This window comes from Acartia tonsa, chromosome 10 (genome assembly GCF_053477335.1).
Source record: "Acartia tonsa isolate MP-2025a chromosome 10, ASM5347733v1, whole genome shotgun sequence".
Taxonomy (NCBI): domain Eukaryota; kingdom Metazoa; phylum Arthropoda; class Copepoda; order Calanoida; family Acartiidae; genus Acartia; species Acartia tonsa.
The window spans coordinates 18999487-19013783 of record NC_137269.1 but is presented as its reverse complement, the minus strand read 5'-3'; the positions used below and the strand labels follow the sequence as shown (position 1 = coordinate 19013783).

Sequence of the window (14297 nt, the reverse complement as noted above, 5' to 3'; positions counted from 1 at the left end):
CATCTGCAGCCCTTATTTCTCAATGAATTATAAAAAATGCATATGTCCTTGTTCTCCATAGTATTCCACATAAGTAGATATAAAAATATTTTTTTTACCTCCATTAACACCGGAGATTTTTAGAGCTAAAGTTTTGAAAAAGTGACTGAGAAAAAGAATTTTTTTTTGTTTCTCTTATTTTTTGGATGGTTATATTATGTTTTTCAGGCAACTGAATAATGAGACACAAAGAAAAACAAGTTAACTAATTATTTCTTTTTTATTCCACCAAAAAATATAAATTTTTAATGGCAAAAAATACTACTGAATGAATTGATTATTTGCAAATTTTAGGTTTTTTATTAACCCTTATTTGAGAAAAGGATTAATTATGACAGTTGCTCCGCCTACTTTTCTGACATCTCAATAATTTAATAGGGGGTTAATTTAGCTTTTTAGACAAAAAAATCATTATGTTTTAATTTTATTTTATTCATAGGGTCAAGCGGGGCATTAACCGGTAAGGGGCATTACAGGTAATTTTTTACCCACCTTCAGAAAATGACATTTTTCTCCATGTTCTAATCGACTGACAGAAAAAAATCATAAAAGCAAATTTGTTCCTTATTAAATTGCCTACAAAAAAGTATAAAATGAAATTTTTGTGAGATGAATTTTAAGGGTACTTTTTGGGTCTCAAAGTCGGACGAAAATTTTTTTTCTTCAAAATTTTTTTCACCTAGGTGTATAAAGATCGACCTACACAAAAATTGGTAAGACCTAGAGCTGATCCGTAAAAACCTTTTGAACTAAGAATTGCACGCTCTTTCCAAATCCGTTGAGAGCTTAAATGTAGAGTTAATATTTTTTTCAAAAATTACCAAAGTTCGTGCGGGGTATTTTTCGGTAACGTCGAAAAAAAATTCAAATTCGATTTTTAAGATCAATTTTCAGGTTTTCTTTGGTAAAATCTAAAATTCAATATGGGCTTTTTAAGAATTAGGCCAAAAAGTGAATATAACAGGTTTTTTTATATAAAAAAAATTAAATTTTATTTTTTAAGCAAATTTTTGTGAAAAAAAATCGAAATTTCTCGTCTTTTAAAAATTTTTTTTTTTGACATAGAAGGAATAGTCCGATCTTTATAAAAATTTTTGTGGATAATCCCTATAACCTACACTAATTATGATTATTTATGTTTGACTGGCAGTTTGGCCGTTTTTCATCGATTTTTTTTAGGTTGAAAAGACGTTACCCACAATGCCCCACCGTGGGGCATTTTATAGCGGACGGCTCACCTTGGCTTTTGTGGGGTCCGTACACTAGGTCTTGTTAATTTTATCCTTTACTGTGGGCTGATCATTTTATTTTTATCAGCTTTTTTTTTATGTTCGTAGTCTGGAAATATGAGAGCAGTTTTATACACACGGTAATCCGGTTACAAATAACCTACAATAAAAAAGATAATATTAGTTGTAGGTTATGTACAATTTACTAGAGGGTGACCAAGTTGCAATTATAAAAGAAAAATAAAATAATAAAAAAGGAAATAAAAGAAATAAAATCTAAAATACAATAGTAAAGGCAGGGTTAAAATTAACTATATGTTTTGAGATGCTACACTTTATTGTAATCAACAAAGAATTCACTAATGTCTGTTGTAATTGTCTATTTAGGAATATGAGCAAAATTTACTTACATGGCTCCATCAGATTTAGATTTGATTCCAGGTTTGAATAGTACAGATCAATATCCCCAAGTGGCGTTGTTTGGGTTGGTGAAGGTTCCTTGTTAATGATCTTTTGAGTAATTTTGTTGTTGGTCTCAATAGGTTTTAATTTAGCTGATCTTGTTGTATCTCCTACAAAGAAAACAATTGTAAGAGTCATTCAAGTTAAACTTCTTTATTGTAAGTAGATTCCAAATATCATTGTTGAATATTTAATTAAATCTTTGAAACAAATAAAGGCCTTGGTAATAGAAAAGAGTATAATATTCTATACCTTTTTTATAGTGTGTTAAGCTGCCCCTTTACAGGCAGGGCACACTTCAGCTTGTTGTCCGCTTAAACAGAGCTTGTTTTCCGCTACTAGGCTTGAATGTCAGCTGGGGTCTTACTGGTTTTAGGGGTCTTTCCGGCTTTAGGGGTCTTTTTAGTCCATACAGGATCTCAGCTACTGATTTGAACAACCACCTAAAAAGAAATAGCATTATTTAAAGCTACATCTAGTGGTTGGGTTTATAATTTAAGGTTAAGTAAATTTAAGCTCAATATTCCAATGATTTCACTTTAATGTAGGTTAGACTTTAGAATAACCTTTGATTTAATTCATATGAGTTCGTATTTTAATGTAGGTTTGACTTTATAATAGCATTTGATACTCGTTCGATAAAATGTAGGTTTGACTTTAGTGTAGCATTTGATACTCGTTTCGATAAACTGTAGTTTGAGTTTAGTATAGCATTTAATGTTCATTTCGATACAATGTAGTTTGACTTTAGTATAGCATTTGATACTAATTTCGATAACTAAATTTACCTCAAGGTGATTACAAAATTAATAATATAAAATGATTTACCTATTATGGCCACCCTTATAATTAAATATTACTTATTGATTCATTTACTTTACTTTCTGAAAAATATAAAAAGAATTTAATTTGCTTTGCTTTTTACTTTTGAGTTTAAGTGCATTTTTTACAATATATCCTATTTACAATTACATAAAAAGTTCATTTGCCAAACTGTTATTTTACGGCTTAATTTCAGGACAATTTTTCATAGATGAACTAGTAAAGAGAAGAAAAGGTTTAAGGAATAAAATTTAGACAATCCTTCAAAGAGGAACTAGTAAAGAGAAGTTGTAGATTTAAGAAATAAAAATGTATATTTGAACTATTTTGGGTGGCTATGTGGAGTAGATTGAAGGCATTCTGTAGGCTGTATATTGGGATTTTTCTGTCTTACACTTTCACAAGTTCTCCTCTTAGTCCTTTCTCGAAGACAGTGTGCCTACACACACAAGTTGGTAAAAACCATATGCCTTATCTTCATATCTTTTCTCCATGGTCTCAACGTAAATCAGTCTCTCAACTAGCTTCGCCCCTTATCTTGAATCTTCGCCCCTTTTATTCATCTTAGTAATCTCGAAGGCAGTGTGCCTACACACACAAGTTGGTTAAAACCACATGCATTATCTTCAAATCGTTACTCCATGGTTTCAGTGTCAAGCTCTCAACTGTGCCAAGGGTCTCCTAAAGAGTCACAATCAATATTTGTCCATTACACATTTATCGGTAATTTCTTTGAGTCCAATTATGACAAACTTCTAAAAGTCCTAGGATAACGTCCTATTAGGACCTGATAGTCCTTTCCGTAAGCTTTCTAATGGTCTTGGTCCCATTTAAAAATATTAATATTTACCCCATTTTTTTTCAAAAAACCAAAAAAATTACCGGTAATGCCCCGCCTCACCCTAACTTTTTTGTTATTAAAGTTAGGATATTGAAACAAAAACAATTTTCCTGCTATATTCATAAAGATTTATTTGGTTTTTTAATCTTAAAAAATTTTGCCTAATAAGTAAGTTTTTCAAAATATCATTAAACTAAAATGACTCAAAAAATATGTGTAAAAAAATGCTTTTTACTCAAAAACTAAATTTTTTATTTCATTTTTGTATAAAGTTTCTGCTAGTAACAAAAATAAAAGGATTTCTACCTTAATTTTGCTAAAAAAGTCGTTTCATGTTAAAAGTTACTTTTTCCTCAGTCACTTTTTCAAAACTTTAGCTCTAAAAATCTCCGGTGTTAATGGAGGTAAAAAAAATATTTTTATATCTACTTATGTGGAATACTATGGAGAACAAGGACATATGCATTTTTTTATAATTCATTGAGAAATAAGGGCTGCAGATGCTTAAAAATACTTTTTTGAGGGTCATGCTGTACAACCTTTACGGATTTTACCTGCAACCTACTTTTCCCTTTTGTCAACATTATGGAAGATAAGCAAAACCTTTTGTTCCATCCATTTAGTTAAATCCTGTAAAAAAAATACCATGCTACTAATCGTGGATGGTTCCCTTTAGTTAGAAAGTAACTATTCTAAGAAATTACATTATGCTAAATTTCTTTGAATTTTATCTAGTTTTACATTAGTTTAATTGAGCACTTATATTTTGTTTTGAGTTGGTATTTACCTTTCAGTTGATCATCAATGTTGAAAGAAAACTATTGATACATAGTATAATTAGTATTTTAGCAAATCTATTAAAATAAACTTTTTAAATTTTTAATATTTAATAGCAAAAATAATTAAACTTTAAAGTTGGTTATATTTTTAAACCCTTTTCACTTAAAAAGTACAATTTTAAACTTTTGACAGTTCAAATTAAAATTTTCTATCAATAAATATCACTTTTATAGCTACTCTTCTTTAAATAATTTTAAAAATATCTCCTTTTTACAGTTAAAACCAGTTTTTTTTTATGAATGGATCCTAATAATCTACCTAGTTATTAAGATAATTATATGTGATAATAGGATAATTAATAATAATTTGTTATGAATAAAGATTTTACACATGTTTACTTGATATCTAACAATAGAGAGAATGTTAATAATACTGTATTATGTTTCAGATTTAGAAATAATGTTTGCATAATGATAAGGTATGTATTTGAATGAGAAATTGTAGTTCTAGTTCCATTATCCTAATTTCCTAAACGTATAAACCTTTAAACTAATCCTATACTTGGCTGTGGGAATATGTGCAAAAATATGATTTTTCTTTTTGAATGGGCTAAACTTAAGGGGGGAGAAAGTGATAATACGGGCAAGGCAAGGGAAATAAAATCATGCAATTTTGTGTGAAAGAAAAATCCGGTGTTATAGAGTTTGGAAAATATATTAAACTTATTAGACAAGCAGACATAACTACTAAACATTATCAAAAAAAACCTTAGCAGATGTTTATGTTTAATATGAGCAAAAATCAAAACATTGTTTTTCGGGTTAGTTCTTCATTGGGTATTTTTCCTAATAAATATGGGAACTAGGGTAGTGGAAGACAGAAATTTTAATGAGATACTTCTGTAAATAACCATTCTAATCAACCCCTTGTGTTCTATTTAATTTAAAAGAAATTACCAGTTCTAAAGTCTTACCTACCTTTTATGATTAATAACAGACCTAATATTTTTTATTTTTGCTTATTTCTCATTTTCTAGATGTATTAAACATTGCTTTAGCTAAAATGTTGAAATATTTCTAGATAGATCTGGCTTTGAAGAAATTGAGTTATAATCACCAACATTCAAGTGACATCCTTACATCCCTGGATACAGATAAATCAACCAAATAGAGGAAAAAATAAGAAATAGAACGAGAATTCAGAAAAGAACTTTCCACATATTCGAACCAAAATGGAGGCCCTTGGACCATTAATGCGAAAGTTCGACTTCCCAGAATCCGTTTTAGAAGCTCTTAAAATAGTTCATCTTCAATGTGAAAAAATGTCTCTGAATCCAACAAGCACACTCATGTCCCAAGAACTCAGCCAAGTCACAGATTTTGTGGATGAATTTGTGTTTGGAAATCCACAGAAAAAATCCAAAAAGTTAAATTGTATTGAACAGTTACAGGTAAGGTTTAATTCATGACATTAAACGTATTTGATTACAAATAATACTTTAAAAACTTCTTACATATTACACTTAGTTATTATTAGTTGCTTAGTAGATACTCATTAAAACTGCTTATGAGTTAGAATCACCAACGTTTTAGTAAATCTTATATGAATATTTAAATTCTGTTTAACTTAAACATAGAATATTAATTTGTTTAAGGTAATCGAAGCAATAATTCAACATTTTGATGAAGAGGTTGAATATGGGCAATTATGTTCTGTTTTTATGGTTGTATTCCTTGCTAAAGGTATGATAATCAAATCATTTGATAATATGTGTATGTTTTATGAAACTAAAAAGAAATTTATATCTAGGTAAAACTAAAAGGATTTCTTAAGTTTCAAATGCAGCATTATGAATTGTATCATAGTGTTATAATTAATGGTTACTGAAATTACCCTAATATTTCCTAGGTACCTAAAAATATTTTTTTTGCCTAGTTAAAAAAAACCATATTACCTAGGTAGAGATGTTGATCTGAAAATGGACACTTTATCCAAGCTTCTTTGCTTAAACTTGGCACAGGAATAATGTACTAATATTTTGATTTAAATCATCTACATATAAAAAACCTTTTACTTTTAAATATACTAGCGGCTTCGCCCCTAGCCACTAGGGGCTTTGCCCCAAGAGGTTTGATCAAACTAATTTTCCGTGCTTTAGTTTTTAAAAAAAATTTGGGAGGGGGGGTTAGTCGACCCCACTATTTTAATTTTGGTGTAAAAAATTTTTTTTTTTTTTTTGGGGGGTGGGGGTAATTTCATTTTGGGGGGGGTTAGGGGTGTCCCACCCCCCAAGAAAATAGTTATAAGGCTTCCCGGGACCTATGAGAAGCTACCCTGTAAAGGAGAACCCGATCGGTTCAGCGGTTAGCAGATCCTTCGCTACATACAGACAGACAAACAAACAGACATCGTTCCACTTTGTATTATAGATTGCATTTTAGTCTTTGCCTTTATTAAAGGGAAATCATATGGTGTCAAATGTAAAAGGCCTTTACTTCATTTATTGCTTAAAATTCTTGGTTTTTATTCAGATCATCGTTGCGCTTTTACTCAAAACTATTTGATCATCAAACTCCCTTCCCCTTTTATTTTATTTTTCTAGTCACATATTTTTTTTTAATTCATAAACTTTGTTTGTGGTCTATATGAGGGAAACAGTTTGATTGATCTTTAAGGCACTTGGTCCTCGTTTTAAGTCTTCCCTTTTGAATGATTAAAAAGAATGTTTACAAACCTAAAAAATTAGTATATTATTGGTTTAGGGACACAAAACACTTTTGAATTGTGCAGCTTTGTGGTTAACACAACAATCTGTTGGGGCTGCACATTGTACTCAGCTAGCTAGAAGCATTGTTCAGGAACATATTTAAATTGAAAATAAAAAAAAGGACAAAAATGTGGAGGTGGATTATAAGTAGGGTTGGACCGGATACCGGATATTCGGCTGATTTCTAATGCCGGATATCCGGTTCCGGCCGGATATCTGGCCAACGTTCGACATCCGGCAATTTACCGGATATCCGGCCGGATAACCGGATATCCGGCGTTAAAAATCAGCCGGATATCATGTAACCGGATAGTTTTAATATCCGGTATCCGGCCGGATATTGAAAATGGCCGGATAACCGGCCAGACAGGATATCTGGCCCAACCCTAATTATAAGATATAGTAAAATGGAGTACAGATCTCTAGAGAAATAATGTTATCAATATTCCTTTCATGACTTCTTACTACAGTAATTACTGTAGTTAAAATTTAGTTGACTTTATGTAAAGGTTTCATATTCGAAATGTATAATCTTTCAGGACTATTTGATACTTCTACCAGAAAGTGCAGACAAAAACCAAGGCAGGGCCTAATATTGTAAATAAAAAATAACAAATACATTACTATTTTACTTAGATTTACATTGTCATAAATCGAATGAATCTAATGATTTATTTAAAGACAATCAGAATATAACTATCATTAAATTTAATATTACCTTTATATAAATTATACAGTTTAATTAGCATGATCTTTATTCAATCTTAAATCAAAACTAATAAACCACTATTATCCCAATAAAACAGGTATGACAGAGCTTATAGAAACCCCGAAACAGTCTCCACTTCTAGCTGGCATTCTCTTGACTCATTTTTGTGATCTCTACAAAGTTTCTGCTCAGGAAAAACCTCTTTCATTATTAACGTTCATATAGTATTAAAGATGCATAGTAGCATAGACGTCCAAGGGGGGGGGGGTAATGGGGAGATTACCCCCCCCCCCATTTACAATTTACCCCTTCCTTGGGGGTGCCGTAGGCACCCCCAAACATTTAAGAGGGAGTATTTACCCCCCCAAACAATTTGGGGGGGATAAATACCCCCCCCAAATAAAAAATCTCTAACAAAAAAAATTTTTGCGCGCTTCGCGCGCATTTTTAATACTAAATATTTAATAAAATTTAAATTACCTCCCCCAAGTATTTTTTCATTAACCCCCCCCATTTAGAATTTACCCCTTCCTTGGGGGTGCCGTAGGCAACCCCAAACATTTAGGAGGGGGTATTTACCCCCCCCCCCCAAACAATTTTGGGGGGATAAATACCCCCCCCAAATAAAAAATCTCTAACAAAAAAAATTTTTGCGCGCTTCGCGCGCATTTTTAACACTAAATATTTAATAAAATTTAAATTACCTCCCCCAAAATTTACCCCTGGGGTAAACAAAATTTACCCCTGCCAACAGATTTCAGGGGGGGTAATTACCCCCGGGGTAAAAATTTTGGGGGGGGGGTAAAAAAAAACCGAATTACCCCCCCCCCCTTAAAAAATTTTTACCCCCCCAAAAATAAAAAGTTTGGACGTCTATGCATAGTAGGGGTGTATATTTTGCACAAGATTCATTTTTTCCCTTGCTTCTAAACATTTCATTGCCCCCCCTCCTATTTTTCCCAAAATGGAAAATGTTTTCAGTAGGTACTCTTTATTTCATTCATTTTTTAACCATTGATTGTATGTGTAGTGTACCTAACAATAACAATATTTCATCTAAGGAGAGGTTTGATTTTTAGGGAACTGGTTTCAAGGCACCACCTATACAGTTGGTTAGACTGGCAACCAGCTGGCTGATGGATCATAGGAATATCATTTTTAACTGATCATAATACAGCTAATTTACCTTAATTTTCCTATTTATTTAGTAATATTTTTGGCATTGAGTTTTATTTCCTTTTTACTCAAAATCATTGTAAAGCAGTGACGTCATTATTTGAGGATGAGTGTACTTTAGACTGAAATATATCGTTTGACTATTTTTTAATATCAGAAACGTACGAATATTTGGAATTGTAAAAGATTAGGCATAATAAATAAGTTTCAAAATATAAACCTTGGAAATCAAAGGTAGTTTTTCCAAATGAACCCGCGTCAAAAATCCTAATTAAAATACATGGATTTCGAATTTTCATATTTTGTAAAAAAAAAAAAAAATTGGCAGATTAATCCTAAACGGATTGTCATGTCATCCATATTGTTTTGAATTGAAATCCTATGGGTGAGTCAAAAATGATGGTAATTTGAAGGGATTTATGTGGAGCCAATGGGACAACCTCTTCGCAGAATGTGGTGACAATGATGAGAATCAGTCCCATACCTGGCCTTCTCACTTGGAGCATACTAGGCACACATTCTATTATTAAGTTACTCTAAAAAAAGATGCTTTGTTGGAATAAATATAAATTTCTCTGACACTTGAGGACTTAAAATAATCCGAGATGTATTTTTTACTTTGTTACAAAAGGTGTCAATGCACATGAACAAGACCTGCATTTTCAAATATCTTTAGCTTTGGACAAAAAAAAACTTGTCTTTATATAAGATATACATTTTAATTTATGCTAAAAAGTTGTACTTGAAAAGTCAATATTATATATATATATTCTGTGTTAATCAGGTCCGTTAGTACAGGCAAGCTCTTCAAAAAGCCCATCTGGAAACAAGAATGGAATATGTGAAGAGGATAATATTTATTCTCAGTTGCATTTAGCTGTTCTCTTGCATATAAGGCAATTTGCATTTTTATTGGTTTTTTTTATAGTTCAAAAAGTAATGAAATTCTGTTATGATTTAGATTGCCCTCGAAAAAAGGTTTGCCTGTTGAAAAGTGTACCTACTTAAGTTGTAACTTGATCCTTTAGTCACCAAATGAAGTATTTCTATTAAGATTTTCTGCCAATAAAAATAACAGGACCGGTTAACTAATGATATACTTTTTTTTATTGATAAAAGAATTAAATGTTTTTATGTATGTGGCAATCCTTATAATAAAGTAAGGGAGCCTAAACATTTTCTTTTCATAACTACATTGTAAAGTGGTGGGAGGGTTGGGGTCGACTTCCTCCATCCTTCCCCCACCTCAAGGTCCCCTAGAGGCCTCCTGTGGCGTAGCCGCTAGTACTATATAATATTAAACAAGCAACACAATATGAATGAATTTTGATGAGTTAGCCAACACAACCTTGCCTCCTCCTTCCCACCAAACAGTCTGCCTAACCTCACTGAGAATCTGATGGCAATTTTGGATGCAGGTAGGAAATGGAATAATAATAGATGTTGGTCAATCTGGCCCAATAATCCGTCAAAATTTAAAAGAAATTCCAGCAGACAAACACCTTTGTTTATTTTTGTTATATATGATCAATTCAAAAAATGTATGGCACATTAGTTTTTACTTTTATGATATATTTAGGAGTTGCAGGAAGTGTCTCAGATCATTCCCCGGCAGTCTCTAAAGCATTGGACAGATTTGGCCAGGCCCTTCAGGCAGCCTTGGCTGCTGGGTCGCAACAGGTAATAAGATTAACACAAGACTTCGGGTAAATTAATGGCGCAAAGTTAATTAAAGTTTAAAATATTACTGACAAATAAATATGTAATATGCTAGACCAAAATAGTGTAGACAGACATAGACGAACAGAACAGAAATAGATTAATAGGTTTTCAAAGAAATAGTCATAGTTGAAAAGAAAGATTTTGACTTGGGTATACAAAATAATATATCATAAGTTAGGTACCTACTACATGTTGTAAATTAAAAATGAAATGGTATGTTTTGTTGTGTTGACTACAGTATTTGTATGTATAGGATAAAGATCAAACCATAATATTAGGATGTAAATAAATGTCTTTGAAGACATGAACCCACTTTAATTGCTGTAAAATTGACTCAATTTTACCTTAAACTGGCTTGAGCTTGCATGGCAGGTGTCATTCTTTAGTTCACTCAATGAATGTAAGATTAAGGAGAATTCTAATAGTCGCCACCTGCTGTAGAATCAATTTCTATTCCTCCTGAACTATAAACATACATTCAAAAAAATTTAATATTTTAGGTAGACCAAGATCTTCTGCTTCTACTAGACCAGCTACCCTACAACAGACTGGTGCATATTGTAACTTCAAACATAAGATGACACTCCACCACCACTAGCTCTCCTTTTCAAAAACAGTTTGAACAATCAGTCATCAAATATTGAAAATTACTTTTTTTAATCTAACATATATCTACCATGATTTTGATTATTTAAAACAGGAAATTTTTGAATTTTTTAGTTGAATATTAAAAAAAAGCTATTGAAATATTAAAAAGAAAGGATAAAAAAAAGTTTAAGAAAACTTGATTTTAAACTCTCAGTTCAATCTATTAAACTACTTTTAAGTACAGTTTTATATATGTCCTAATCAAGCTATTGTTAATTTATTAAGTTAGGATGTTAAAGAATGTGATAATTTGTATTTTTCAGAATCTTAGGTTAAAATGGCTTTGTTCAATTTTGTGACTGGCTTCCTTACCGGTAAGTACAGTATTCCAGAAGGTATAATAATATAGAAACAAGAATGACAAACCTTCATGAAAACGTAGCCAAAACCTTTGAGACAGATGGACTTACAATTATAGAGTAAAAGCTCTTCTTGTCTTTAAAAGATGATTTTTTCCAAATTAAAAAGCTTAGGTAGCTATTTACTTTTATGTGCGCTTGTTCGTGTCATATTATTTGTTAGTCTGTTATTAAGCCTAATTTCACGATTACAAGTGGTACTGTTAGTTAAAGGTTTTGGATCATGGAAAGAAAACGAAGTAGTTAGTATCGTTGTATTTTCACAGTAGCTTTTGATGGGTTATTTTAGATTAGGTTAGGTAAATGTTAATGATTGATCCGTAGAGTTAGGAAATGGGCCCCAAGGTTTTTATAATGTTTTCTATAATTATAGGAGCATATGCAGGTGTTTATTTGGCACAGAACTACAAAGTCCCACAAGTTAGGTAGGTACCTATTTATATTACAACATTTCTAATGCCTAATTTCATATAGGTAGGTTAATTTCGTACAAAAATTTGTTCTTTGGTGTTTAGTGTTTTTTTGTTTAACGTTTGGCTTTCCAACTCCCAATCCTAATGCGATGGTCTAAAAACAAAACTGTAAAATACCGCCCCTATTGGCCTATACCCACTTTCCATTGGTTAAATCAGCAGAAAATTAAGCAGTTTTTAATTAGGTAAGGAACATTGTTTTAATTATTTATTTTTAGTAAAATATGTTTTTTTAATTTAGTGACCCTGCTACAATGTTGGAAAGAATCAAAGAATTTGCAGAAAACTACAGGAAGAAAGATGATTAGACAAAATATTATAGAATTATCATACATACAGTACTTATATTTTACATTCTTTTTATTTAGCAGTTGGATTTTAGTCTATTATGTGTAATATACCCTCAAATTGAAATATATTTTGATGTATTTTAGATAGAAAAATGAAAGAAATATACTTATTTTATTTAAGAATACATCTCATGGTTAACCAGTATATATTCAATTATGATTTATCTTATTAATAAAAAAATAAAAATTAAGTGTTTGCTTGCGATCATTATCATAATAAATTGTAAAGATTCATTATGTCTATTTAACAATTTAATAAAAAATTTAATCAGTAAATAATACACATACATAATAATGTACCACAGTAAAGGAATAAGGGATACCTAAATGTTCACATTTAGTTAAACATATTTTTATTTATCTGAAATAATTGGCGGTTTCCCTCATATTGCATCCTAACCACTTCGGAAAAAACGTATTTTTATGTTGTTGCTTTTTATGTTAGCTTAAGTAAAGGTTAGGCAGGGGTGTTTAATTTTTTCCCCAAGGAGGGGTAAAAATGGGAAAATGTTTTTAGTAGGTATCTACTTTTCATTTTATTCACTTTGTTACCCCTCCCACAGATTTTTCTGTTTTGTTCCCCAAAGAGGGGAAGAAATTTAAATGTTTTCAGTACTCTTCATTTTTTATTTCCCCCCCTCCGACAATTTTTTATCCCCCTCCTTTAGCAGGGGATCCCGTGCAAATATACACAACTGAGATTAGAAGAGCCCTGTAGGATAAGTAACCCGAAAGCGAAAACTATCCCATATGGCTAGAAACAAGGGAAGGGGTTCGATGGTAAAGAAATGCGTTTGAGAGAAAGTGCCAACCAAATTTATTTTCACATTTAATTACAAATGCCTTTATTCCTGAACACAAATATGATAGAAACCACTAGTATTTATGTAGATATTGTTATTCAGAACTAAATACAAAATATATAAAAATGGTCAGATTGAAATTCAGATATATCCTCGTTCAAATAGATAGAGAAAAGTAAGTTTTTTGTTTTTAGTGTTTCAGCTACTCTACAACTAGGGCATTCAAGTACGTATTTTTTTTTGCTGTATTAAATTTACTGTACTTTTTAGATTTAAAATATCGCAACTAAAAATTTCTACCTATGAATTAGAGGATTGCTTTGTTAAAAACGATTAGGCACCTAGATAATGAATATTAGATTGGTTGAAATCGATAACATCTAAAAATATATTAATTTTTTAGAATAACTTTTTATGTGCATTTATCCATTATAATAAAGAAGCAGTATTTTTTATCTATGAATGTTCTTTAAATTCTCGCAAATTCATGTTAAGATGTTTTTTTAAAAGTAGACCCAAAAAGTTATAACTCCCACTCAAATAGGGGTATTGGGCGAATGTACCATTTTTTGTAATTAGTTATTAACAAGGATGACAACATCCATAAGTAGCGAAGAACAAAAAATCGTGGATAGGGATGTGTACAAGTAGATTTTAAGTGTATTTTTAAAAATCAAGAATAGATTTTTCGGAGTAAATAAACACAAAACCTTGTTTTATTTTGTATGATGACGACGGTCAAAGTAAATTACATAAAAGATGCTCATAACAACGGGAAAAAATATTTTAATATTGATATCTCAAAAAGTCTGAAAATTGGACCAAAAACATTAAAGATATGGGGAAATATGTAAAACATATAAAAATAGCCAAAAACCTGCTACAAGGCAGTCTGACAGACATGTTTGTTTTCTTTAAACGACAGGAAATTTTATTTTTATATCTATAACTTTGAAAAAATTTGAAAATCGTACCGTAAACACCAAAGATATGTAGAGAAATGTGGAAAATATAAAAATAGCCTAAAATCTGCTAAAAAGCAGACCGCTATTGATACATTATAGTTATTTGTGCTCCTAATGATGGGAATGTTGTCATAAAGTTTCAGCATTCTATC

The 14297-nt window shown here is 31.1% G+C and overlaps 1 protein-coding gene and 1 long non-coding RNA gene across 2 annotated transcripts; one reads left to right on the top strand and one right to left on the bottom strand.

Annotated features, from left to right (window-relative positions):
• Positions 1-1292: 1292 nt before the first annotated feature.
• LOC145329602 (uncharacterized) lies at positions 1293-1888 on the bottom strand. Its single transcript, XR_013882970.1, has 2 exons — positions 1679-1888; positions 1293-1428 (listed from the first exon to the last, which is right to left on the bottom strand). It is a non-coding gene; the product is annotated as an uncharacterized LOC145329602 (long non-coding RNA).
• Positions 1889-4629: 2741 nt separating this feature from the next.
• On the top strand, positions 4630-13283 carry LOC145329598 (integrator complex subunit 15). Its single transcript, XM_080173890.1, has 15 exons — positions 4630-4651; positions 5254-5623; positions 5828-5915; positions 6132-6194; positions 6937-7033; positions 7482-7522; positions 7747-7842; positions 8730-8797; positions 9240-9336; positions 9610-9721; positions 10164-10243; positions 10405-10505; positions 11048-11509; positions 11928-11979; positions 12269-13283. The coding sequence occupies exons 2-13, from the start codon at positions 5405-5407 to the stop codon at positions 11126-11128; spliced, it is 1143 nt and encodes a 380-aa protein (XP_080030016.1). The 5' UTR covers positions 4630-4651; positions 5254-5404; the 3' UTR covers positions 11129-11509; positions 11928-11979; positions 12269-13283.
• The last annotated feature ends 1014 nt before the right edge of the window (positions 13284-14297 follow it).

Excerpts from the sequence above, each read along its gene's own strand:
- LOC145329598 (XM_080173890.1), top strand. The coding sequence starts at position 5,405 with ATGGAGGCCCTTGGACCATTAATGCGAAAGTTCGACTTCCCAGAATCC. Across the intron at positions 5,624-5,827 it reads ATTGTATTGAACAGTTACAG|GTAATCGAAGCAATAATTCA; the intron begins GTAAGGTTTAAT and ends AATTTGTTTAAG. Across the intron at positions 8,798-9,239 it reads GCTGGCTGATGGATCATAGG|GATTTATGTGGAGCCAATGG; the intron begins AATATCATTTTT and ends GTAATTTGAAGG.